At 42.0% G+C, this 23,944-nt stretch overlaps 4 protein-coding genes across 22 annotated transcripts in view; 2 read left to right on the forward strand and 2 right to left on the reverse strand.

Moving 5' to 3' along the window:
- Positions 1 to 279: 279 nt before the first annotated feature.
- ccnc (cyclin C) lies at positions 280 to 5,493 on the reverse strand. Its single transcript, XM_030110566.1, has 12 exons — positions 5,358 to 5,493; positions 4,903 to 5,009; positions 4,698 to 4,782; positions 3,784 to 3,853; positions 3,603 to 3,654; positions 3,455 to 3,510; positions 2,806 to 2,841; positions 2,628 to 2,719; positions 2,478 to 2,545; positions 2,289 to 2,368; positions 1,720 to 1,838; positions 280 to 1,310 (listed from the first exon to the last, which is right to left on the reverse strand). Exons 1-12 carry the CDS (start codon positions 5,387 to 5,389, stop codon positions 1,256 to 1,258), a joined length of 852 nt encoding a protein of 283 aa, XP_029966426.1. The 5' UTR covers positions 5,390 to 5,493; the 3' UTR covers positions 280 to 1,255.
- LOC115402113 (clathrin coat assembly protein AP180) overlaps positions 4,163 to 23,944 on the forward strand; it is a 34,154-nt gene continuing 14,372 nt past the window's right edge. For 17 of the 19 annotated variants that reach the window (XM_030110544.1, XM_030110548.1, XM_030110545.1 and 14 more), the window contains exons 1-3: positions 17,019 to 17,148; positions 22,919 to 23,061; positions 23,483 to 23,558. In XM_030110544.1, coding sequence (XP_029966404.1) covers positions 17,019 to 17,148; positions 22,919 to 23,061; positions 23,483 to 23,558 — 349 coding nt within the window. Of the gene's footprint in view, positions 4,181 to 6,449; positions 6,460 to 16,560; positions 16,753 to 16,873; positions 17,149 to 22,918; positions 23,062 to 23,482; positions 23,559 to 23,944 lie in introns of those variants that run through there. The other 2 variants (XM_030110540.1, XM_030110539.1) reach the window with 2 other exon arrangements.
- On the forward strand, positions 6,284 to 9,412 carry ngs (notochord granular surface). Its single transcript, XM_030110564.1, has 11 exons — positions 6,284 to 6,477; positions 6,593 to 6,758; positions 6,971 to 7,117; positions 7,257 to 7,376; positions 7,469 to 7,564; positions 7,941 to 8,075; positions 8,341 to 8,451; positions 8,537 to 8,647; positions 8,760 to 8,884; positions 8,976 to 9,230; positions 9,319 to 9,412. The coding sequence occupies exons 1-11, from the start codon at positions 6,284 to 6,286 to the stop codon at positions 9,410 to 9,412; spliced, it is 1,554 nt and encodes a 517-aa protein (XP_029966424.1).
- On the reverse strand, positions 10,396 to 15,207 carry pgm3 (phosphoglucomutase 3). Its single transcript, XM_030110560.1, has 13 exons — positions 15,143 to 15,207; positions 14,408 to 14,616; positions 14,038 to 14,222; positions 13,874 to 13,941; positions 13,634 to 13,767; positions 13,352 to 13,547; positions 12,990 to 13,147; positions 12,828 to 12,911; positions 12,657 to 12,755; positions 12,359 to 12,478; positions 12,057 to 12,179; positions 11,655 to 11,828; positions 10,396 to 11,559 (listed from the first exon to the last, which is right to left on the reverse strand). The coding sequence occupies exons 2-13, from the start codon at positions 14,612 to 14,614 to the stop codon at positions 11,470 to 11,472; spliced, it is 1,638 nt and encodes a 545-aa protein (XP_029966420.1). The 5' UTR covers positions 14,615 to 14,616; positions 15,143 to 15,207; the 3' UTR covers positions 10,396 to 11,469.

Raw genomic sequence — 23,944 nt, forward strand, 5'->3', positions numbered from 1 at the left:
AAACCAGAAGTACCCCAAATAATTCTACAAAACATCCCAACATATTTTACAGCTCACCTGAATGGAGAATGTGCTTTAGTCATGGATTTCCCCTACAACCAGCAGCTTTAATTTTTTGTAAGGCTATCAAGCACCTTGTTCTGTGTACAGACACAGCCACACACACACACACAGACACAGGTCCCACCATAAAATATAAACACATTAAAACACACACCTGCACGTAGCCACAATTCAGTGATTAAGCAAATGGAGATTTAAAAAAAAAAAGTGTGCAGACGAATTGATTGCAATGTTTACTCAAAAGATATTCAAATGAAAATCCATGGTTTTACATGTGATTCTACAACTAAAGCTGATTAAACATTACAATAAAATAAAAAGCTTTGCAGCAGGCAAAAGGAATCATGATAGAGAATGAAAATAAAACAAAAAACAGGGGCACTTTAACCTCAAACACAAGTACAAAGCTGAACCCGCTCATGATTACGCCAAAAATGCAAAAGATGAAGAGTTATAATGAAAAGAATTATAAGGCTATTTACAAAAATGAAGCAAGGAATGGGAGGGAGGAGGTGGAGTTGTCATGGTTCAAAACAGTAAACTGGATTCAAAGCGCTCGTTTCTCACTCCTGGGAGTTTTCCTGCCACAGCTCTTAGATCAAGCAGACAGCAGGCGCATCCCCTTCACATCCACCCAGACTCACACTACACACCATGATTTTACAGAGAAGACAACTGCAGACCCTGAGGAATGAAGAAACCCACCCAGACTGGTCACTCACTGTCTCACACACACACACTCACGCACACACACCTTTTGATCAAGTTTTGTAAAATCCCACAGAGCTTTTGTGTGAACAGACTGGCTCCTCTGGGTTGTTCAAGGATGTCAGGATCATCACAATGACACGTTTCTACTGAACCATCACACCAGGTCTCTCCCCGCCTGTTCCTCAGTTTTAAGTTTGTCTCAAGAGTCCATTTGTCCCGGGGACCTTCTCAATGATCGGCTGTTCACTGCAGCAGTTTCAGGGGCTGCTGGTTCAATCCCACGGACCCATAATGAGCAGAGAAGTGACTACATAGATCAGAGTTTCACCAGATGTCAATTGGTGATGAATCACCAACAAATCTGTTTTTTTTTTCTTTGTTTTTTTTTCCCCCTAAGAATTGCAAAGGTTACACTGTGTGATGGTTGTAAAAGACTCTCCCCCTCTCTACATGAGCATTACGGATTCAGACGGACGCTGTGCTAAGACTGGCTGTAGGAGTTGCTCTGGTTCCCGTTGGAGCTCTGGTCGCTCTCACTGCAGACACAAAGACAGGATAATTACATGAAGCTCACAGCAAGGTGGCATATTTCCCAGAGTGCATCAGGAAGTAGGTCTAAAATCATCAAGCAAGGAATTAAATTAAGGAACTTTTTAAAAGCTCATTAAAGCTACAAGCACTGTTCAACTGAGAGTCATCAATTAATTTAGTGGTCAACTTGCACAACAGTAAGCGTCACACATGAAGGCTTTGGTTGCACAATTTAGCTGTTAATAACAGCTTAACTTTTAGGCTTTAGTACAAGGTGTGATCAAAAACTTGCCCGTGGGTTTCTATTGTGCATCAACAAAAAGAGAACCTCCATAGTCTGACATTTGTTCTTTCTTCACAAACATGACGATTTCCAACTCTACACCTAACGGCAGGATGAGAGGTTTTCTGTACCTGTTGGGAGGTGGTTTGGGTTTTGGCATCTTGTTCAGAACAGCAGCAATCTCCTTCCTGTCATCAAAGTTTTTCCACTGGTCATAGAGCTTCAGAATGACACGGATGATCTCCAGGATCTTAACGGAATGAAGAAGCATAAAAATATATGTTAGCCTACACTTTGAGACAAAATCTGTCAAAACAGTGACAAGCAGAAAGAGTTCATGTTATGGTAAAGTTTGACCCAGGAATGATTCTACTATGTCTACCTGTTTCAGATTAATTGTCAACCATATCTGGCTTTTCATTCAGTTTTCTGTTTTTTTTATAACTGCCACAAATTAAGGGTGTTCACAAAAGACTGCTGCAAAATTCACAATACAGATAAAGCATGCCAAGTTCAATAGAGATAAATGTTTTAGCATAAAAAAGTCAAAGGAAACCTGCAAACCCAGAAAACATTTTTTTTTTAATTAAAAATGCCTGCATTTTTTTTAAAGACTTTTTTCAAAACTTAATTTTTTCCCAAATGTCTGTGCACGAACATGTGTCCCAATATCAAACATTAAAACAGGTGTCACTCTTACTTTATCCATGTCCACTGAGAGCTCGGCGAACCACTGCCTGGCATCTTTCTGCTGCACCACGCACGCCACATGAAGGCAGGCTGTGGGAGGAAATGAAGAACTGATCAGGTTACATCTAATCAGGCGTAGTTCAGACCGGTAACCACATTACGCAGCTACAAGTGGACACAGACGGGGGACAATGCTTACCCAGGGCGATCATGAAGGGAGGGTAAAGCAGACACAGGTCTGTCCTGTATGTGTCGTTCACTATTCGCCTGGTAAGGACAAAGAATAGAATCTCAATCAAACGTTTAGCATGAGTCGAAGTTAAACAAATGCTGACAGAGACTGTCATACCAGGCCAGAGGCAGCAGCATGTCCTCTTGTCCCATGTCCTGCACGTACTGCAGCAGTGGTCTATAGGGGTGGTATACAATCAAGCAGCAGTCCTGAAACACAACAGTCAGTTTGAAAATGTCAAAAACAAAACATTCAATTTAACAGCAGCAGGATCTTTTTTTTCCCCTCTACTCACCATCAACTCCAAAAGATAGAACTCACATTCTAATATCTGTAAAAACACAAAAGTGCACATTATTGTCAAGAAGTTCAACTAATTTACAGTCACCATTATAAAGCAGAAATACGCTCTTTTGACTTTGTTTTGGTTACACCCGGAAGTCATTGCTGGTCCATTTATGCTGATGCCACTGTAAGTGCAAAGTGGAAACACACAAAAGATGTTGGAAGTTGTAGCACGTCGTCAACTACTGTACGGACCACTCCCTCATTTATCGCTCTCCAGTGACCCTCTATAAATTATAGCTTACACAGCTTTCTGGACAGGCTACATGTCAGAACAGCTCTGCGGACTTCCAGGCAACTCCACTGTGATGTTAGATGATTAAAAATGTTGGCAGTGCACCACACTTCCCACGACAGTGCGAGATGCAGCGCTAAGCTAGCTCAGAGGAGTGCGAACATTACCTGAGGAATCTCACGCAGCGACAGACACTAATGTGGCAACAGTACGTTACGCTGTAAGAGGCTGTCTGTACGCAGTAATGCAGCATGACCAAACAAATAAAGAATTTGATAGAAAAAGCAGAGAAACACTGTTTGAGGCATCGCTCATGATCTCTCCAGTAGTTCTTTGGCTGACTGAAGGTTCTCGTTTTACTTACATGATTCATTCTGTATGGGAATTCCTTTGGAAAGGCATAAGAAAATCTTGTTTTCACTGCATGAAGAAAGGCAGAAAATGTTAATACAGCTTTTCTGTACAGGAAAATCTACATTCTTTGTTTAAGAAATGTGAAAGTGGACACTTACACACAGATGTTGCTGCAGAAATCAGCCTGGTATTAGACACAACCCCAAATTCCTGAATAGAAGCAAATTTCATCAAAACTAATTAAAAAAAAAAATAATTAAATTCCCTCATTGTTATCCACTGGCTGATATGAACACACAAATGATTCTTGCCTCATCAGCACTGAAATAACAAGCATACCTCCACTTTAGAAGCCAGGAAAACACAGGTGGGAGCCATAAGCACTGGATCTATACTTTTCAGAGAATATCTGAAAAGAAGACAAGTATAAGAACCAAAAGTGTTTAAACAGGGAAATTAAAGAAAAGCAAAATAATAGGTGATCTAATGGAAATAAAGACATTCATACAGTCATACTACGTGGGTGACATTAAGAGGAAGATAAACCAAGCGAAATTTTAACAATTATGAAGCAAAAACAAAACTACCGTCACAAGGTCTGAAAATAGCATGTTGATGTCTTTGACACCGATATTAGTGATTTTACATTAAACCTTAGAAGCCAATATGGCCAGTGATAAAGTATTCAAAAAATGATTGACTCTGGATTGAGAAACTCTTTATTGTTTTCACATTTTAACCTCTCACAGAATAAAAAGTCCTCCATTGCCTCAGTTAGATTTTAAGACTGTAAGTGACCGTCATGTTTTAAAGGTTTTTACAATCAAAATCAAATCAAGACATATTTCAGGGACCACACAATGGAGCATCACAGCAAGACGGTCTGGGTTCAAATACCAGCAAGGTCTTTATGTGGAGTTTGCTTGTTCTCCCTGTGTGTGTGTGTGTGTGTGTGTGTGTGTGTGTGTGTGTGTGTGTGTGTGTGTGTGTGTGTGTTCATGAACGGCCTCTAAGTGAATGTGAATGTGTGTAGCTGTTTCTCTTCTCTGTAATGTACTGGAGACCTGTCCAGGGTTTATCTTGCCCTCGTCCATAATAACTTGGGATTGTCTAAAGCGCCACACGGCCCTGACCAGGATTACAGAGGTACAGAAAATGGATGGATTCATTCAAGTTATTGATTAGTCTTTTGAAAACGATCACTAATAATAGACTTTCTGGCTTCATTGTCAAATGTTAATTAAATATCTTACCTGGCATAGAAACGTTTGAAGTAAACTGTGGCAGTGGCGATAACCTGCTGTCGCAGCTTCAGATGTTCTCCTAAAGCCTGAATCACTGAAAGAGACAGTAAGGTTTGATGAGTGATAAATGAAAGGCATAAAATCCAGAAAAAAGGGTCTTTAAAAGGGCTGACAAGTGCACACTATTCATAAAACACATTCAAAGCAACGATACCATTGGCAAAGAAGATCTGCAGCTTCCAGTAGTCCTCCTCTGTCAGGAACTTGAGGTCCTTCTGACGCTCTTTCATCAGGTCTTGTTTGTCCAGCACCCACTGTAAACTTTTAACAGATAAATCATGAAAAAAAGTCTTCCAGAAACACTGCAAATGCCAAACTTTCGGCCGGTAAGCTAGCGAGACGTAGCAATAACACAAAGGACAACAATAGCGATCTGTCACAGTGTCAACACAACATGTAGGACAGTGTAGCTCGGGGCTTTAGGATTTTAGAATAACTTGAATTTGTAAATGTTCCCGATCTGTTGTTATTCATAAAACTGATTTTTTATCCCGTAGCAAGAGTTCCGTAGAAACCGACAACGCTGCACAGCCACGGCTAGGCCTCAAAACAAAGACGGTAAATTATAAAACAAACACATCTCATCAACATATTTTAATGGAAACTTACTAGTGAGAACTCTGCCAGAAATTCCCTGCCATGTTGAGGTAGAAATGCGCACTTTGAGTTGGTATTTTTAGTCTACAAAGAAGTGTTTACCACAGTTATGCTAAGAGGATGCTGGAGTAACACCGAAAAACGTCCGGAGAGCTCAATTTGTACGTTTAAGGTTCCGCCTTAAAATCACTACTTGATTTCTATTATATTTGATCACGTTTTAAGTGTATACAGTTATCTTTAGATTTATTAATTTATTTTCAGTTGAAGAATTCAACTTTATGCTGTCCGTTAAAGTATCTTCCAGCAATCAGGAACGATACTCAATTAAATACGCAAAGAAGAAGAAAGCATCTAGTAAAGTAAAATGAAAAAAAAATAATAATAAAGAAAAGCCATTATGAGCTATCTTAGGGCAATCAAATGAAGCACATTTACGTTTTTAAGATAGTAAATGCATCAAAGGGTCAGGAATGCTTTATTTACTTAGAATATTTATTTTATTCACACACTTCCTCTGGTCATGAAAGATCAAAAGCAAGATTTGAAAAATGGTTAACTCGAATGGTTTTCTTTCTGAGAATCTTCTAAACCTCTTTCGTGTAGCCAAATTGTACATATGAGCCAATCAATATGCTTTTTAAAAATATAAAATAGTATAAATACAAATGTTATTTTCATTCTATTCTTGGGTGAATTTATTTTAGCACATTTCATTGAATTACATTAAGATGACTGTATCATCACGATGATGATATGTTTTCAACAGTATAGGACTACAAAATTACTTCACGTAAACTTGATAGATGTTTGCAGGGACATTCGCCCTTTGGCTGGGGAGGTTCAACATTCCTCTGTAGTGTAGAGAGGATATAAAGACGCGCCATGGCACGCTCTGAGGGGTCACTTTCCAGGTGCGTCTGTTTGGGACCGTCAACATGAGCCGCAGTCCAGAGAGGATGTCTTCATACCGCCGTCACTTCGATGGGGTTTTCTCGGCGACCCCTGCCCAGCAGCTGCGAGGGTCAAGTTCATCTCCCGGCCGCAGGGAGACGCGCCACCGCTCGGCCAGCTTCACCCGGAGCGGCGCGGTGGGACGCAGGGCCCGCACAACCAAACCCCGCATGAGCAGGTGGACCACTTTTCTTTAATAGTATGAAAACACAGTTTTTCAATGTAATCATTGAAATCATTCATTTGATTGTTTTTTTTAAAAATATCAAGTAAGAAAAGCTTCTCGCCCACAGCAGCGGCAGTATGGGACAGCTGTGTTTTGGCTCTGCCGTGGGAATGACACCAAAACTGGACCTGGACGCTGCTGCAGCCGAGAACCAGGCCTTCATGGTGACCCGCACCAGTGAGAGGCAGGAGATGGTCGCCCTCAATGACCGTCTGGCAGCTTATATTGAGAAGGCAAGATGCAACCTGTCCACCGACAGACTCCACAAAACACTATAACTGTTCTAATTGTGTGTACTGTACAAGAGATGGCTCTCAAGTATCAAAGCTTCACAGGGGTTTTCTCTTGTATGTGTTATTAATATGACTTAAATGTCTGTTTTTTTAAAGATCCAACTCTAAATTTGTCTTAATCAAGTAGATATATTTTCTCCTTGTCTGTGCAGGTGCGAACACTAGAATCAGAAAACAAGCTTCTGGAGACCGAGATTGAGAATCTGAAAAGCCGTCAGCGGCCGTCAGGCCTCAGGCAGCTGTATGAGGCTCAGCTGAGGGATCTCACCAGGGAGGCTGAGCAAATGAGAGTGCAGAGGGTGGGTGAGAGACCTCCCAGCTTTTTAAAGTGACAAGTCAGAGACCTGTTTTTTTTTTTTTTTTTTTTTTTTTTGTGGCATCATTAGATCATATCACACTGTTAATCTCCGATGTTTACATTTTATTCCTGTTCCACAGACTTTGTCTTCGGCAGCCAAGGAGGCGATGCTGGGCCAGCTTGACGCGCTGAAGGCCAAATATGAAGACGCTTTGGAAGTCAGGAAGAAGGCAGAGTTAGACATTGAGAATCTGCGTCCAGTAAGATAATCGAGAAAGCCCCTTTTTTTAGTTTGACTGCCAGGATAATTTATGAAAAATACATATAATCAGAAACATGGATATAATTCCAGGATGTGGACAAAGCCACCTCGACCCGGATTGCACTGGAGAAGCAGATGGAGAGCCTGGTGGCTGAGCTGGCCTTCCTACAGAGAGTTCACAAGGAGGTAACATGAAGTCTCTGCTCAGCGGCATGCGGCTGGCGTGCCATTCATTGTGTCATTGATGCTTTAATGGGCTGGTAATTATTGCTGTGACTGGTTTTACATGAATGAAGACCTCACTGATGAGTGAGTAAAGCCAGACACATGGGAGTTATCAGTATACTGTGAGGGGCTCATAGCAAGCGGGAGAATGATGTGACGAGAAGAGCAGTGTAGTAAATCATACAGTTTTTTTGCATGCCTTAATTTGACAGTCAAATACTGTGTGGGATTTATATGACATAAAAACTAGATTTCAGATTAAACTCAACCAGGCTTTTTGCTTTTTGCATCTCATGTAATATTTTGGTTCATGTGTTTGTTTCTGTTTCACTGAAAGGAAATTGAAGAGCTTATGCAGCAGATATGTTCAGAAGTCTCAAAGGTGGAGTTGACCTTTGGCCTGCCTGACCTCGCCTCTGCTCTCAAGGAGATTCAGTCGCAGTATGACAGTATTGCAGCCAAAAACCTACAGGTACAGAGCTCCTTCCCAGCTGACTACACGGGCGAAGGCAGGACACACTCTGGACTGGTCGCCAGTCCATCGCGTAGGAAACACAGAGATGCACACACACTCGCACCTACCAACAACAGAGAATCACAAATTAGCTTCAAATGCACGTTTCTGGACAGTTCCAGAAAACTGGAAGACATGGAAACATAGGAATAACATGCAAAAGAAATGAATTGCTCGTGAGCCATTTTTAGTGAAAAAGCTTCTTGTGTTTGCTTTTGTAAAGGAGATGGACACTTGGTACAAAACAAAGTTTCATGACCTGAGCAACTCCTCCACCAAACACATCCAGAACATGAGAAGTGTCAGAGAGGAAATCGCTGGTTATAAAAAGGACGTGAGTATTCATTGTCTTTCAGATTTTTTTTTAATTTGCGTTTTTTTCCCAGTGAAATAATACTGTTTCATACATTCATGTTTAGATCCTTAATCAGGAGCGTGAGTTGGAGGCACTAAAGACGAAGAATGACTATTTGGAAGCTCAGATCCGTGATGCAGTGGAAAGACATAAGAAGGAGGCGAAGGACTTAGAGGTGACAGACTGATACAACATCTTGGTTACTTACTTTACTCAAGCAGAGTTGGGCAATGGCATTTCTAGAACTCCCTCAAATGTGACCACGGTGTTCTGGTCTGTTGCAACAGGAGCCCATCGAGGCAATTAAACTGGATCTACAGGTGACTAAGGAGAAGATTGCTCTGCTGCTGCGGGAGCACCAGGACTTGTTAAATGTCAAGATGGCTCTGGAGACCGAGATCACCGCCTACAGGTCAGCAAAATCCAGCGTACGGTTTAGATTTTGTTGCTCTGAATTGTAAATGCCATGCATTCACATGAATCCCTTCCTGTTTCATTACCAGGAAGCTGATTGAAGGCGAAGACAGTCGTCTGAGCACCGTGGTCGGCAACCTGTCCTTAACTGGAGGTCTGCAAATGCCTCCCGGTGTCAGCACCGGCGCTTCCTCGACCTTGGCCAGCTCTGCTGGTGTGGAGAAGAGCTGCGTCGTTGCAGAGAAAGCTGCATTGGTGGAGGTGGCCTCATCTGAGACCCAGACTGACTGCACCTTGGAAAAGCAGGCGACTGAGATGTCTCAGAGGAAGACGGTCCTCATCAGGTAGAGCGACTCTAAGATGACTTTCAGTAAAATCACACAGTAAGTTTTCTTGATGCTAGTCTTGAACCTGTCGTTCATTTCCCTCTAGGACAGTTCAGACGGACGAAGAATCTTATGAGAGCAACACACAGATGTGCACGATCATCGTTTCTGGAGCAGCTGATGATACAGATGAAGAGTAAACCCATCACTTAAGACTACAAATGGTGTGCTGATTTATAGTCTGACATTATGCCTGTTGATAAACATATAAACTCTATAAGAAAAAAAAACTTACTGAAGAAGAGTAATATGAAATTCACTCGAACATCCTGCTAGTTTCCAAAGTGTAACCTGCATGTTGTCCTTGTCGGTTAGAAAAACTTCCAGCAGAACATAGTCTGAGTGGAGAGGAATAATAGATGGACTCCATAATCAACTGTGTGAAAATATTCAAGATATTCTTCTTCAGTGTTTCCCGTCAGTCTGCTTTTCCTGCTTCTTTAATCCCTCTGCATTTCAGTAAAGTGTTTTTTGAAAGGATCTAATAATAAACAGCGTGAAGCATCTGAACCTCTGGCCCTTGATGGCCCAAGTGCCATTTTGTCAATTATTGTAATTTGTGTGTGTGTGTGTGTGTGAAAGATTGTGTGCCCCAAAAATAATAAAAAAATAATTCAGATCCCTCTCTCACTGCCCTGAGGCGTCCAGTGCTGACACTGCTGGCCTACAAACCCAAGACCAGAGAGAGGACTGAGTTTTCTCATAGCTACTGCCACTATGGAAATCTATAAGCTAAATGAGGTTTCCGTGTCGGTTTTTAGAAGACAAACTGACATGAAAATCTCATACAGTCCATATTAAAACAAAGATGTGAAATATGAATATATGAACAAAACAAAACATGATTTGGGTTAGAATGTATTGAAAATGTTAGTATTGTTCACTCAAAAAATGTATAAAACAATATCTAATGTGCGTGAAGGTGAGTCTTTGTGTTCTCGAGTGCTGATTGACAGACCATCAATCTGTGTGTTGATGTTAACAAACTGGTGGGTTTTTCTTCTTCCTGCTCCTTTTCAATCATGGTGGAGCACGAGGATGTGCTCTGATTTATTTTGCTACGTTTTGATCGGAGGCTGTGCACAGCTATGTGCAAAAGAAATAAAGAAAACAGACGTATGAGAGAGATGGATCAATTTACTGTCAAGTGAGAACTATTAATGATAAAGAGCAGATTAAGAAGCAGCACCATGGAGCAAATTTGTGGCTACACACACAAAGACACCCCTCTTCTTGTCTCTTTGTCCCATTATTAGTGTTCACCCTTCCAATTTGCACAATGACATATACAACACACGTCTGTTAATAAATACAGGATAACATTTCATTGTCCTTCAATATTTAAACTTGAACGCCGAGATTCCAGGAAGAATAGCCACAGTTGAACAGTCCAGTGTCTGATGTTGATCTCAATTCATCTTAATACCTGACCTTCCTATGTCCTAAATGAATGCACAGCTTGAACTATGGCTTTGTGGATATGGACTCATTCATATCCCCCCAATAATGTACCTCTTTCAGTTTACAGTTGAGCAACTTGTTCTGCTGAGTTCCAACAGCTGCGATTCCACGTCACATTCTTTATGAATGTGGGTCGCTAAAATTCAAGCAGGTATAGAGTGAAGTCATATCGCCATGATGATGCCTGATCCCGTCAGCTCTCTGGAGCGAAGCGGGGTCGGGCCTGGCCAGTACCTGGATGGGAGAGTGAGTGGTTGATGGGACAGATTGGGAGCCGCAGCTACAGACGTACCCTACCACCATCATGCAGTCACTGAATAATTGTAAAGTCACCTTGACTTCCCTGAAAAAAGGTGCAATATGAAACCAATGCATTATTGTTATTATAATACGTACCCTGTTTTAACTTTGAACACCAGTCCCATCAAAAGTCTTTGCATGGCCCTGGGTCTACTGGTAGTGTGTCAGTGGCGTGGCTATATAAAAACCGCGCCATATTTCATTCATGAAAAGTCCTTCAAGCACACAGAATTATTCATGAGCTACAGCATCAACTTCATGAGGCTTCCATATCATTGTAGTGTAAGAGAAACAAAGAAAGAAGAAAACAGAGCAGTATCAAAGACATTCACCATCAAGTAAAAACGTTGCATTTTAAAGAACATTGACTATTGAGACATGTAGAAAAATCTTTCAGCTGTGACTGCATAGAAAAAGCACAGGTCCCTAATGTGTTCTACTGTAGCGGTTTGGGTTCATCACCCACTCCTCCGGCGAGCCGATACACCGCCAGGCTGACTTCATGTGCCAGGGCATCGGCGCTCTCCTGAAAATCAAACAAACAGCGTATTTCATTCTTAATACAACCTCACCCACAGCGATTTTCACCTACTGATGTTGATGTAATGAATGGAAGAGAACCTGAGTTTCAGCTTCTGCGTAAACTCGAACCACGTCCTCGGTGCCGGAAGGCCTCACGAAGGAGCGGGCCTGTCTGTACTTCTTCACCAGACTGTCGATGGCGTCCTGCAGTCCTGCTGGGCTCACTGCCCGTCTCTCTGCGTCTGTCGTGTCTATCACTCTGCGGTCTGACACCTGAGACACAGAAAAGGCACAGGCATGTTTACAGCTTTGGAGGTTCTGCTTATGAAGGCTCACATTAAATCTTTAAAAACATCATTGTGACCACTGACAATAAGTTATTTTTATTATGGTGACTATATAAACACAAAAATCACCAAGTAAACAAAAAAACAAATAAGATCTAAGATCTTCCACAATTATCAAACTTTATGTTCATTCATACTGAAAATGGGTGTGTACCTTGACTTTAAGCTGCCTGTTGGGCAGGTCCGTGTACATGGCGTCCCACTGCTGCACTGTCATCCCTCGGACAGCTAATATGGCTTCGATCAGTAGCATGTCGGATATTGCATCTCCTACAGTCTTTAAAAGAGAGCATGAGATGAATCACCAATGGCATTTTTAACTCCTCAACATTTATAACGCATCCAGTACATAACTGCTGTGGGGAGAAAAATCATGTATGTCAATACAACGTACAGCTAAAGGTGAAGGGCATAAACACACTACATGAGTGTGTGTGTGTGTGTGTCTCTGTGTACCTGATTGATGACGTTGACCGTACTCTGCAGCAGGAGAGCGGCTCTCTTCTTCGTGTCGTCGCTGTTGGCATCCTCGGCGAGCTGCTGGATTTTCTCTACAGCAGCTTGACTGAACAACACCTGGCCGCCACACAATTATGGTAAGAGACAGGTCTACACACTAATCACATGACGTCAACACACTAATCCTATTCAAAGACACAAACCTATTAAAGTAAGTGCACAGACATTAAAAATCTAATGAGTCAGACGTAGGGATTATCAATGCTTTTGAGTAGGTGTGCATGTGTGCACTCACAGTTCCGTGGCCGTTGGCCTCGAAGTAAACGCCGATATCAAACTTCTGAGCTTCATGATGAAGATGCTTCACTCCAGTTTTAGTGCATTTCACTATCACCTGCGATCGCCACACCGACATGTTTCAAAGCGTCGTCACACAAAATACAAACTTTTGTTTTCGTTTACTCACCTTCATTGTGTTTTCCAAATACAGTGTTGAGCTTCCGTTTGCATAAGCAGTTTGCACCACTGCTATGTTTAAGTCAAGACCTGCCTGTGCATTAAAAAAAAAAGGTAATTACCAATGTGTGTGTGTCTGCATTTGTTGTGCACAGGGTTTTTGTGAGTGTACCTGTGTGAGCAGCTCTTTGAGAAAAGTGCTGATGAGAGTTGCTATCTTATCTCCATCCAGCAGGTGGAAACGTCCGTCAGAGTCGGTGTAGTAATAAACTATACGGTCGGCATCGCCATCGAAGGAGCAGCAACGTTCTCCCGGATTAATCTCGATGTCTTTTTAAAAGGAGGGGAAGAGATGGGACAAATAAAAAAAAAAACTCAATTTTTACAACTTTGCTGAACATTTGTCACTTATTTACATTAATTACAGCAATAACCAGTGCCACTCATGCAGCTTTAATTAAAGACAGAAAGATTTGTAGCTGAACACTTTATAGACATCAGAGCTTTGTATATATTAAGAAAGCATCATTGCACCTGCTGGAGGTTTTTGTTGCACTTTGACGAAATCGGCCCCACACTGGTGGTTCAGTTTTCCCTTGCTGCCATCGTTAAAGAGGGAAATTTGCAGACCTTTCTGCAAGTGATGCTCCATCTCACGGACCTTCAGTGCCCCAATACCATTGGCACCGTCCACACAGAGATGCTTCTGGTCGTCTGTTCGATTGGAAGCCTGCCAGACAGGAAACGGAGAGATGATCCTAAATTAATGTGTGGATGCATTGAGTAAAAGATACATGGCACACTCTCTTTTCTTACATTTTTGGTGAGTTGAACATAAGCTTGGCAGTGTTTGCGGTAGTACCCTTCCACTGTGGCCTCTCCATATTTACCCTTTGTGTTCTGACACCAAACCATGTAGTGGAGCTGTGGGGTGGTCACCAAGCCGTAGTCTGACCACACAGATGGAGAATCAGCCACCAGATAGACGGCATAAAGGCGCAAGGTAAGCCAACACATCCATTTCACAGAATAATGTACATTTTTAGTGAACCTTACCTTTGCTGTGGCCACCGAGAGCAGAAACTCCATCTATCACTGCTTGGGAAAGAGCAGGACTGCTGCTCCTACAAAGCAGACAACACAAATACATGAGTGTGAAGGTTTCTAGTTTTGATTCAACGATTCGCTGGTTGAGGAGGATCTTTTTTACATTTCAATACCTGGTATCTTTTCCCACAAACACGTTGGCTTCCCGACTCATATCTATAGCCTCCTTCTGGATGACTTCCTTCACAGCTCGAGCCAGATCGTCCTGCTCTGCGTTTGCCAGCTGGGTGGCATAGTCCTCCCATGCTGGTGTCAACATCTCCCCCATCGGATCTACCAGCTTCACCCCATTGTCCTCCTACACGAGCGCCAATATAAATAAAGTTGTGTGCTTTGTGATTACAACGTTTGTACAAGACAAACAGAATGTGAATAAATACATTTGCTTGTGCCACAAAGACAAACATCTCCATCTTGTTGCTTTTCGACTTAAGCTTATGACTGCAAACACTGTTATGGTCATTCTCAGAGAGTCGGCCTCACCTCTGGGTTGTGAGACGCAGTCACCATGACTCCGATGGTAGCTTGAGTCTTTTTTGAGCGCAGGGTGGCCAGCATCCCCATCCTGAACATAATGTGGTCCAGCTGCTTGGCGTTAGTCCTGAAGCCAGCGGTGCCATACTGCAGACACAGGCCGGCTGGCTTAGGGTGGAGAGCAGACTGCTTTAACACTTCCTGAAACTCAGCCATCACTGAAACACATTAAAAATCATGCCTTCAGAAAGCACATCACAAGTAGAAGGAATGTAATCACACTACAATATGATTTATAGGTTCTGTTAATGCATTACAATTTATTTGATTATCTTTATTTCTATTCTGATCGCAAAAAATCAGTATCCTGTTTCCTAAACAGCCCAACATCCTGATTCACCAACTTCCAGGAAGTTTCTTTGACAGTACTGAACACTGCCAATGGTCACAACACAGACTGAGCCTGAACATAACCACAGAAAGAAACCAGTCTGGAGGCAGCAGGTTCTCCTGTTACAGCAATAACATCATTTTTAGGGGTTTTTAACAGAGCACGACACTGGCTGTGCGATAAACAAAAAGACAACATCTACAGACTGAATGACTGAGGTTTCTCAGTCCTGCTCCTCTGCTGCTGCTCGTATGAGTCGCTATTCTCGGCCGGGTGTAAAAAAGACAAACTGTAAGAACGCAAATTTCAGGGCAAACCTGAGATTTCGAAGAAGACGCTTTTATCTCACTTACCGATATACTTTAACTGCAGGCGTGGAGTCGACGTGAGAAAGGCGCTTCCTGTTTCTCCCCTTGAATGAGGACGTGGCTGTGTACGTCACGTGACGCGTCACGCTCACAGGTTACGCTCAGGGTGCCTTCTTCTTCTTCCTCTTCCTCTTTGGGGTTTACCAGCAGCTTGCATCCCCGTGGTTGCACTGCCGCCCTCTTCTGGTCGTATTTACTTAAATTTCTGTCCATCATTTTATATTTTCCCCATCGAGCACGTTGCTTTTAGAAAGGAGATATCCTCTACTTCTTCCCCCTTCTCCCGATTCCAATATTCCCTTATCCCCTCCTCCTCTCGTTCATTCTCTCCTCAATCCTTCCATCACATTCCACGTTTCTCTCCCAAATTTCCTACAGTTCACCAACACTTGTGCTGTTTCAGGTTCTTGGCTCAAATCAGAAAGTCCTGTTGGATGTTTCCCCATTAAGTGTGCTCAGCTTGCTCACTGAAAGGATATAAATAAATAAATAAATAAATAAATAAATAAATAAATAAATAAAAAAATAAAAAAATAAATAAATAAAAAAATTAAAAAATAAAAAAATAAATAAATTTAAGGGGGAAAACTAAATAGATTACAAATTGGGCTGTTCTCTTTTAGGATGCAAAGATTCACCGACATCACACTCAATTAAAATAACTATAATGCAAAAATATGTAGGCAAATCAGAAGTCTAACTGTGCCCTCAAAAACCCCAAAACTGTAAACAGAGAAGCAGATTATTGCAGGACAGCACTGAAAGGGACCCTAAGATGATCCCAACCTCACATTTTCAGCAAATGTAAGTGCTTGTCCTTCATCATTCACCGTACAAACCCATGCGACTCCCAGCCTATATGCAGCAGTGCGTGAACCACAGTCACGCTCATAAATTAACCCTTGCGGTGCGTCGTTTTCTTACACCGACCCTTTAAGAGTCGTGGGATGTAACGTGTGTCACCCAACCCTATCCAAGAACCTGCTGGGGGGAGGAGAGTCTAGATGGACGTATAGATAGGCCAAATAAATAAACAAGCGACAGGGGGGGGGGACGGAGAAGAGGAAATTCCCTTCTGTCTTTTCCTGTTCCTGAGCATCCCGAGCTGCGCATTGCTGGCCACACCACCGGGGAGCGGTGCGCATTTTCTGAGAGGACCAGCGCGTCTCAAGCGACGATTCGGAGCTAAAACGCGCATTTCAGAGAGGGGAGGAAAAAAAAACGCCGCAGTGTGGAAGCAGAGTCGGACATTGCGGGTTCTCCTCTCGTCTTGAAAGATTATTATTGCAGCGACGCGGGAGGAAAGGCGAGCCGAGCCCGATGCCCCCTCCACACGGGATATTTGACCGACCTATGGAGTGTTAATGTACATCTCCTCTTTTAAAAAAAAAGAAAAATACCTTTTTTTAAAACGAACAGGAGGATTGCTTAACGGCTAAATATTTTTTTCTTCTAAATAATAGCTGCGGGTTGGGAAAACGGCGTTCATTGCCAGCTGAGTGTTACATAACCGAGTGGCTTTAGCTGTCCAAGGTGCTGAACTGAGCGGGTCGCAGCCTATAGCGGGACGAGCCGTGGGGAATTCACAACCTTGCGTAAGTCTGCTCATGTCACCGCGCAAATCATCAACGTGACCGCACGGTTTTGCGATAAATTAACATTTATCTGGCGGTTTGAGCTCATTTTCCGTGCTTCCCACCACCCCCTCCCACACAGAAGGTCACAGGCCTGTCAATCGGCGGAGGAGGAAAAGCGCCGGATCTCATCGCACTGATCCGAACCTCTGGGTTATAGATTGGCGTTTCCCACTACGTCTCGTGGAGGAATACATTCCTGAGGTGGTCGGCCGAACGGAGAGAAAATGTCGGGGCAGACGCTCACGGATCGCATTGCCGCTGCGCAATACCAGCTAACGGGATCAGATATGGCCCGGGCTGTCTGCAAAGCCACCACTCATGAGGTGATGGCGCCCAAGAAGAAGCACCTGGACTGTAAGTGTGTGCTCCTTCCTCTTCTTTTACCCCCCTGCATGTTGTAAGAAGCACTGTGGAGACAGCAGGCCTCCTGCACACATGCAGCCTCTCACACACGCGGACACAGGCCACATGCCTCCACCACCATGATGAGCAGAGCAGTCACTTGTTAATTCCTTTTGCTTAAGTGGGTGTGGTGCCATAATGAATTGATGTAGCTGTGGTGATGACCCCTTTAGTGACCCTATGTCAGCCTGCAGTAAAGATGATGAAAACCCAGAGAGGGAGATATTGCCATCATTTAAGATTGCCTGACAGGCCCATTATATTTTCCTTTCCAGTCCTTCCAACCATTTTCTTTTTTTACATTCTCTTAGCATTTGTGCACAAGCAAGCCCTACAATAAAACTTGAATTCCAAGCTGTGTATGCATTTCCATAGACTCCTGTTTTTTCCCAAGCTCATTTATGCCCATATAGGCATAGCCGAATAATATTATCAAACCTCACAGCTTTATTGACACTTCTACAGATGACAGACCACTTCACGATAAATCATGATTAGTCACCACCCATACTCCATCAAACCATGTGTGAATACAGATGACTGGTTGTCTAATTAACTCTGCATTGCTTTTCCCTTCATGTCTGTCTATCTGATGTTCTGCTGAATGTCCACGTCTGGACTGGTCTGGTCCGGTGTCTTTAGCTTGAACCTTAAATCTTGTGATCCGCTCCCCTGCTGAATAATTCAATAATCAGGCAATGACTGCCCTGCATTATTTACACAGCCAAAGGTGACAATGCTAAAGCTAGAATACGGCTGAGACCATCGCTCCCCTGTTCCCTGCTGTATTCATGTGTTGGCTTTTTGTATTTTTAACTACCAGCCATGCAGTCTTGACTATTGAGAAAACTTTAACTGAAACAAGAAATACCTCTTTGAGCTTCTTTTTGCAATTTCACCTGGCAAAAAAGCTGCGGATATGTTGGAAATATCCTTGTTCACATTACTCAGAATGAGAATGATCAGGCAAGATGCGACATTAAGACGTACTTTTCCATGGTTATTCATCAATTAGGTTACGCTGTGCCTATTTCTAGGGCAACTCAACCAGCGTCTCTCTTGTATGTAGGCCAACATGCTTCTCCTGTAGCTTTAGATAGAACTCCATCACCCAAAAATAATGAGGAATCAATTCCACAAAATCAACAAGACGTTTACAGAAACAGGAAAAAAGAGAGTAAGTGACAGAAAATCAATGACTAAAAGCATGATTTAATCATTTTATATGACATGTGCTATTTTAAAGATTACCCACCCTTGATTGATTTTACAATATCGTGTTTCTTTATGACACACTGACCCTTGCTCATGCTCATGTATTGTGATGGCAGTGTGGTTGCCGTGGCAGCAAATTGAGACTGTCATGGTACTAATGACAGGGGGCACAATGAGGAGGAAGAGGGCAAATGGCCAGTCAGCCATCTCTTAAAATCTGAGAAAAAAAAAGGCCTTTTGCCTGTTTGCATGTAATCGGGTGGAAAATCAGGGTTTGAACGACATATTTTAGCTGACTGGACTAATGTAGACATAACATACAATCAAAAAGTCCCTGGAGTGCATGGGGTAAATATTTTGCTCATATGTGTCTGTAAGGTCTCTTCAAAGAGAGTCCACTCAGGAATTGGATTGAATTAGTATGAATTGATGATGTTAATGTACTGGATGTTGGGGAAAAAATGCTTTGAACAGCAGATTTAAAGCCAGACCTGAAACTGAAGACAACATGTGCTCGGATATTTAGCAGCAGATTACGGCACTTTTAGATTATTGAGTCAATCAAATGTTAGCCTCAGTAAGCATAGTTTATATAAAGACATCTACCAGCACCTCTAAATCTAATCAACACATTCCTTCTCAGTCTTTTAAGTGTAAAAAGCATGTTGCCGTTTTGGGGATGTCAGGAGTAGTTGTGTTAAAACAAGTCTTGGCTGGCAGCAGTTACTGAAGTCTTGTTGTAACCATAACCTAGAATTATGTCAGGAAGCACTTCATTTCATTGTCTTTATAAACATTTTGAGGATGTTTTTCACTTGTTTTCAGTGAATAGGTTGAGCTAAACAAGCCACATACAAGGCTTTTAATTCATAATGCATTTAACATTTCCAAATAACCTCCCCACCACCAAAAAACAAAACAAAACAAAACAAAACAAACAAAAACACTGCTACACATATAAAATCAATATATAAAATAGAGGCATAGCATATTGAAATGGTATGGGAGCCTTGAGGAACAAAAGCCATAATAAAAATGATTTGAAAGTCAAGATTTATGTAAAACGGCCCAATCTACAGTACATGAATGAGCCTAATACCTAAATATATTTACAAAAGCTTCCATTCCTTTATTTTAAGTTGCCCAGTCTGTGGAGGTCCGAGTGGTCAGAGTGGGTGTCATCAATCACAAAAGTCATTTATTTTCATAACTTCTGTTAGAAGATTATTTATTACATTAGTTGCATCCCTTTTGCATTACTCTTCCAACTGTGAGGCACATTATCACACAGTGACTTACATCTCAATTCCACCTGGATAAGCCCAAACCCTTCTCCCTATAAGCACATACACAATATATTTAGCTATTTGATAAAATCCACTGTGAAGCTGGTACAAAATGCTTTTCGGTCAAAGTTCCCTGTACAGTTACTAATACGTCTTTTTATCAGGTTATGCTGATATCTCTACTCATATAACTTGTATGACCTATATTACATCTTGATCATTAATTCTGATAAAAAGTCAAATTCACCAGTGTTCTCTGTGAGATTGACTCAAGGCAGCTTTGAGCATTTTTTTTTTTTTTTAAATAACTGATCAGAGAACAAACGTTGCCACGGTGTGCTTTGTTTTCAGTGAAAATTAGATGTCGTCAGATAATATTTTTTTCTTTTTTTTAGCAAAGTTTTATTATACATATAAAATAAAATGCATGATGTTAACAACTGTTCAGTCTCGCATATTGTAAAAAGTTACTCTAACTTGCAAAAAATTCTCCAAATAGCAGTAATCAATAGATGTGATTTATTACCTATCAGCTGTTGACAGCAATAGCTCAAAGAATTTACCAAAAAATGTACCAGTTACTTTCAGGTGAACTGTTTAGCCTGGGTGTGAGTTTAGAGTTAATCCTGTGAGTTTTACTTTCATCGAGTTAGAATTAACACCTCTGCTTTACTTGCAGGATATTTAATGTCTTTTGTCTCGTAGGATGCATTTTAACCTTTTAAGGAGTGATGATAAATAAGCAAAAATAGAATAGAATAGAATAGAATAGCACAGGGAAACCTTCCTCTCCGCTGCAAAATAAATTCTATAATTGTTGCTATGTAATTTGTAAAATCCTGTGCAATAAACCCATGTGGTGTTATCACAGTACCTGCTTAAAACTTTTAGTATATTACACTCAAAACTTGTCTATAAGATGCTGAGCTCACATAAACTCAAGCCAGTGACAGACAGAACTCCCTGCTCTCTTCTCATGGCTCTATGTTTGCTGTCTGTCACTTTAGGTGGATGACTGGGTGACAGATGTGAAATTCATGAATCCTTCTGCACACACTGAGCTTCTAAATGACTATGACTGGCTGTGATTCTGTCCCCGAGGTGTAAACTGAAGTGAAATCACCTGAAAAGCTGCCTGCGTGGCACTAAATACTACCTGCATCAGTCTGAAACACAATACATTATTTACCCTCTTCTAATAATTTCTGGTTGCGCGCAGTGTGAAATGTTGTGTACACTAAAACACAATTATCCTGAGCACATTCAGACAGGGCAGAAACACCAGACTTAAATACACACTCCCTCACACACACAGACACACACTCGCACAGCATGAGGCCCCCACAGTTCATTCTTAGAAGTCTCCTCTGGGCTGTGGATTACTGTAAGAGTCTTTATTTAGCTCCACCAATCCTCGCCGCGCTGCAGTTGTATGTCAGCGAGTGTGTTTCAGGTAACGATATCACAACAGAAAGCTACGGATTACCGACAACGATATTCCCCGTATGGCAACACATGACAAGCCTGCAAACAGATGAAATAACATATTTCGACAGACAGTTATTGAGGGGATGAGAGAGTGGCTGTGAATGACGCTGCGTTCATGATGCCAGTAGAAATATGAACTTGCCAGTGACATGACGGCGTTATATAATCAGCCATTGTGGGCCACGTCTGTGTGCGTTATTTGAAAAAAGGCTGCAGGGGGGATTGTAATCTCTGGTCATTTCACACAGGAGCGAGGAGAAATGAAGAACGAAAATGGGGGGGTGAAATCAGAGGCGGACGCTGAGCGGAAATTACCCGATATTAAACAAAACGAAAAAAGACTGAATCAAACCCAAACACAGACAGGGGCGATAGGATTCATGTCGCTGCAGCCTTCATTAAACCTCCTCAGAGTGGCTGATGTGGTTGTTACCATCTAGTAAAGCTGAAGTATAATTAGCTCCACAAAGATCAGAAAATGATTTATAATTCCACAACTTACAAACAAGTCAAATATTCTGACTGCATACGGCGGCGGGCTGCGAAAGGTGTGTTTGTGCAGTGCTGTGTGAAGGGGGAGGGCATCGACACGTCCACCACTGAAAGACCAGGATCAGTGATTAGTAATAATCTTCTGTCAAAACCCCCAATCCCCCTGCGTCCAACCTGCCACCCTGTTTTGAGCTTAAACCGCCTCGCCGCTCTAACTCAACACGTCGCTGAACACGCCACACACTGATCTGACTTCCTGTTGTTCTCTGCGGTGCCAGCTGTCTCGCTCGCCGCTTCACTCATCATCACCTCGCTGTATTTTTGGTCTGTGATGACTTATGGTTCGGTCTCGGCTTTATTTATGGCGAGTCCAAGGCCTTTTCTGTTTAATGGCCTTTCACTGCTTCCATTATCTGGAATACCTGCCAATATTTGCTGTATTGCTCTCCGCATCGATACACTCCGCCCTGTCCTTCATCGGAAGCATGTTTAGGTACTGTAGCGACTCATGTCCAGATTTCTGTTGCATACATCAAACATGCATGGACTTTCTCTGGGTACTCTGGTGTCCTACATACCAAAATCATACATTTGAGGTTAACTGGTTGACTATAAATTGTCCATCGAGACTCTGGGTTTGCAGTGTCATCAGTTCTGCACCCTGCATTCACCCAGTCACCTGGGACCGACTTCAGCTTTATGCAGTGCAAAGTGAGATGAGTAGATTCTGGCCAATGCATTATTGCATTTTTAACATTTCCATTGAAAAAACAAAAGTCTGAGGGCTCGATTTTGGGAGACTTCGGTCTGTCTGAGTGTTTTTACTGGCAGCCATGGAGAGGGAGATGACAAAGCATCATTCTCTCTGCAGTGTCAGCGAGTGTGTGTGTGTGTGTGTGTGTGTGTGTGTGTGTGTGTGTGTGTGTGTGTGTGTGTGTGTGTGTGTGTGTGTGTGTGTTGGGGTGGGCTCCTGCACCAGCAGCAGCGTTTTGCATGTGCATCAGGTCCTCCTGGAGGATTAATATTCAAATGGGCGTTTGAAGCAACTCTTAGCCTTCTCAGCTGATTAAAGTTTAATCGGAGCAGTTAAACATTCGTCTGAGGATAAACTTACTATGACTTTTCCTTTCAGCATCATACCGTGAGCGGTTTTTAAATTTTCACACAGACAGAGTGTGTTGCATTACGCCGACGGTGGGCAAAGTGCTGAACTGCTCTTTTCTTTGCTGTTTTTGTTGCAGATCTGGTGTCAGCCACCAACACCACCAACGTGAACATCCCTCAGATGGCTGACACGCTGTTCGAGCGATCCACCAACGCCAGCTGGGTGGTTGTCTTCAAAGCTCTCGTCACCACCCATCACATGTGTGTCCACGGCAACGAGGTCAGTCTGGACCAATCACACAAAAGCTTGAGGCTGCTGCGTTCTTTAAAAGAACAAGTGATCAGTTTCTGAGAATTACCGGCTCTAATTATCCATGAGATGTTTCAGATGTGCAATGACGTGTGAAGTTATGACTTCAGAGAGCCGAAACTGGTCTTTTGTGGCCAATTTGAGGCTGAGTAAGAAATACGATATTCCAGTGATTATTAATAGTTTTAACCACAGTTGATCAAATAAATGGTCCGTATCTTGTGGTTCCAGAGAACATTAGATTTGTAAAAGCTGCTCTCTGGTAAAGTGCTCGGAAACCAAGCAAAGAACAGCATAAATTCAAGACTGTAATTCTTTTTGGCTGCAGTTTTCATCATAATTTCAAAAAGTTTTCTTTGTGGTTTCTGTTTTTTTTTTTTCTTCTCTCCAGAGGTTCATCCAGTACTTGGCTTCCAGGACTTCCTTGTTCAACCTCAGTAACTTCATTGACAAAACCGGCTCTCATGGTGAGAATTAAATCTTGCTGTTTGAAAGATCCTTTATATGAAAGACATGCATACCATGCCCATGATAATGAATTATATTGTAATGTAATGTTGTGTTTTTTAATCAACCAAAACACATTTAGATTTGTTTTTCACTTTTAATTCAGCAAAACTAGCTGAATTAACTATTTCATTGTTTAGTTGATCTATTCGAGCTATATTTTATGCTTGTGATGCATTTTACAATTATTGTTTCGGGAGAAACAGGAAATACCAAAGTTTGATGGAGCTTTGGAAATCCCATTGTCTCTAATTTGAGTGTAAAAGCCATGAAATAACTGTAGTAATTGACAATATATGAAAATAAAAACTGGACTGAATGGAAATTTAAAAGGAAGCATGAAATT

The sequence above is a fragment of the Salarias fasciatus genome, chromosome 15 (assembly GCF_902148845.1).
Source record: "Salarias fasciatus chromosome 15, fSalaFa1.1, whole genome shotgun sequence".
In the NCBI taxonomy this organism is placed as follows: Eukaryota; Metazoa; Chordata; class Actinopteri; order Blenniiformes; family Blenniidae; genus Salarias; species Salarias fasciatus.

Excerpts from the sequence above, each read along its gene's own strand:
- ngs (XM_030110564.1), top strand. The coding sequence starts at position 6,284 with ATGAGCCGCAGTCCAGAGAGGATGTCTTCATACCGCCGTCACTTCGAT. Across the intron at positions 6,478-6,592 it reads ACCAAACCCCGCATGAGCAG|CAGCGGCAGTATGGGACAGC; the intron begins GTGGACCACTTT and ends TCTCGCCCACAG. Across the intron at positions 6,759-6,970 it reads TGGCAGCTTATATTGAGAAG|GTGCGAACACTAGAATCAGA; the intron begins GCAAGATGCAAC and ends TTGTCTGTGCAG.
- ccnc (XM_030110566.1), bottom strand. The coding sequence starts at position 5,389 with ATGGCAGGGAATTTCTGGCAGAGTTCTCACTA. Across the intron at positions 4,783-4,902 it reads GCAGATCTTCTTTGCCAATG|TGATTCAGGCTTTAGGAGAA; the intron begins GTATCGTTGCTT and ends TGTCTCTTTCAG. Across the intron at positions 2,369-2,477 it reads TCCCTTCATGATCGCCCTGG|CCTGCCTTCATGTGGCGTGC; the intron begins GTAAGCATTGTC and ends TTCCTCCCACAG.
- pgm3 (XM_030110560.1), bottom strand. The coding sequence starts at position 14,614 with ATGGCTGAGTTTCAGGAAGTGTTAAAGCAGTCTGCTCTCCACCCTAAG. Across the intron at positions 13,148-13,351 it reads GCAACAAAAACCTCCAGCAG|ACATCGAGATTAATCCGGGA; the intron begins GTGCAATGATGC and ends CCTTTTAAAAAG. Across the intron at positions 12,756-12,827 it reads ATTTGGAAAACACAATGAAG|GTGATAGTGAAATGCACTAA; the intron begins GTGAGTAAACGA and ends TGGCGATCGCAG.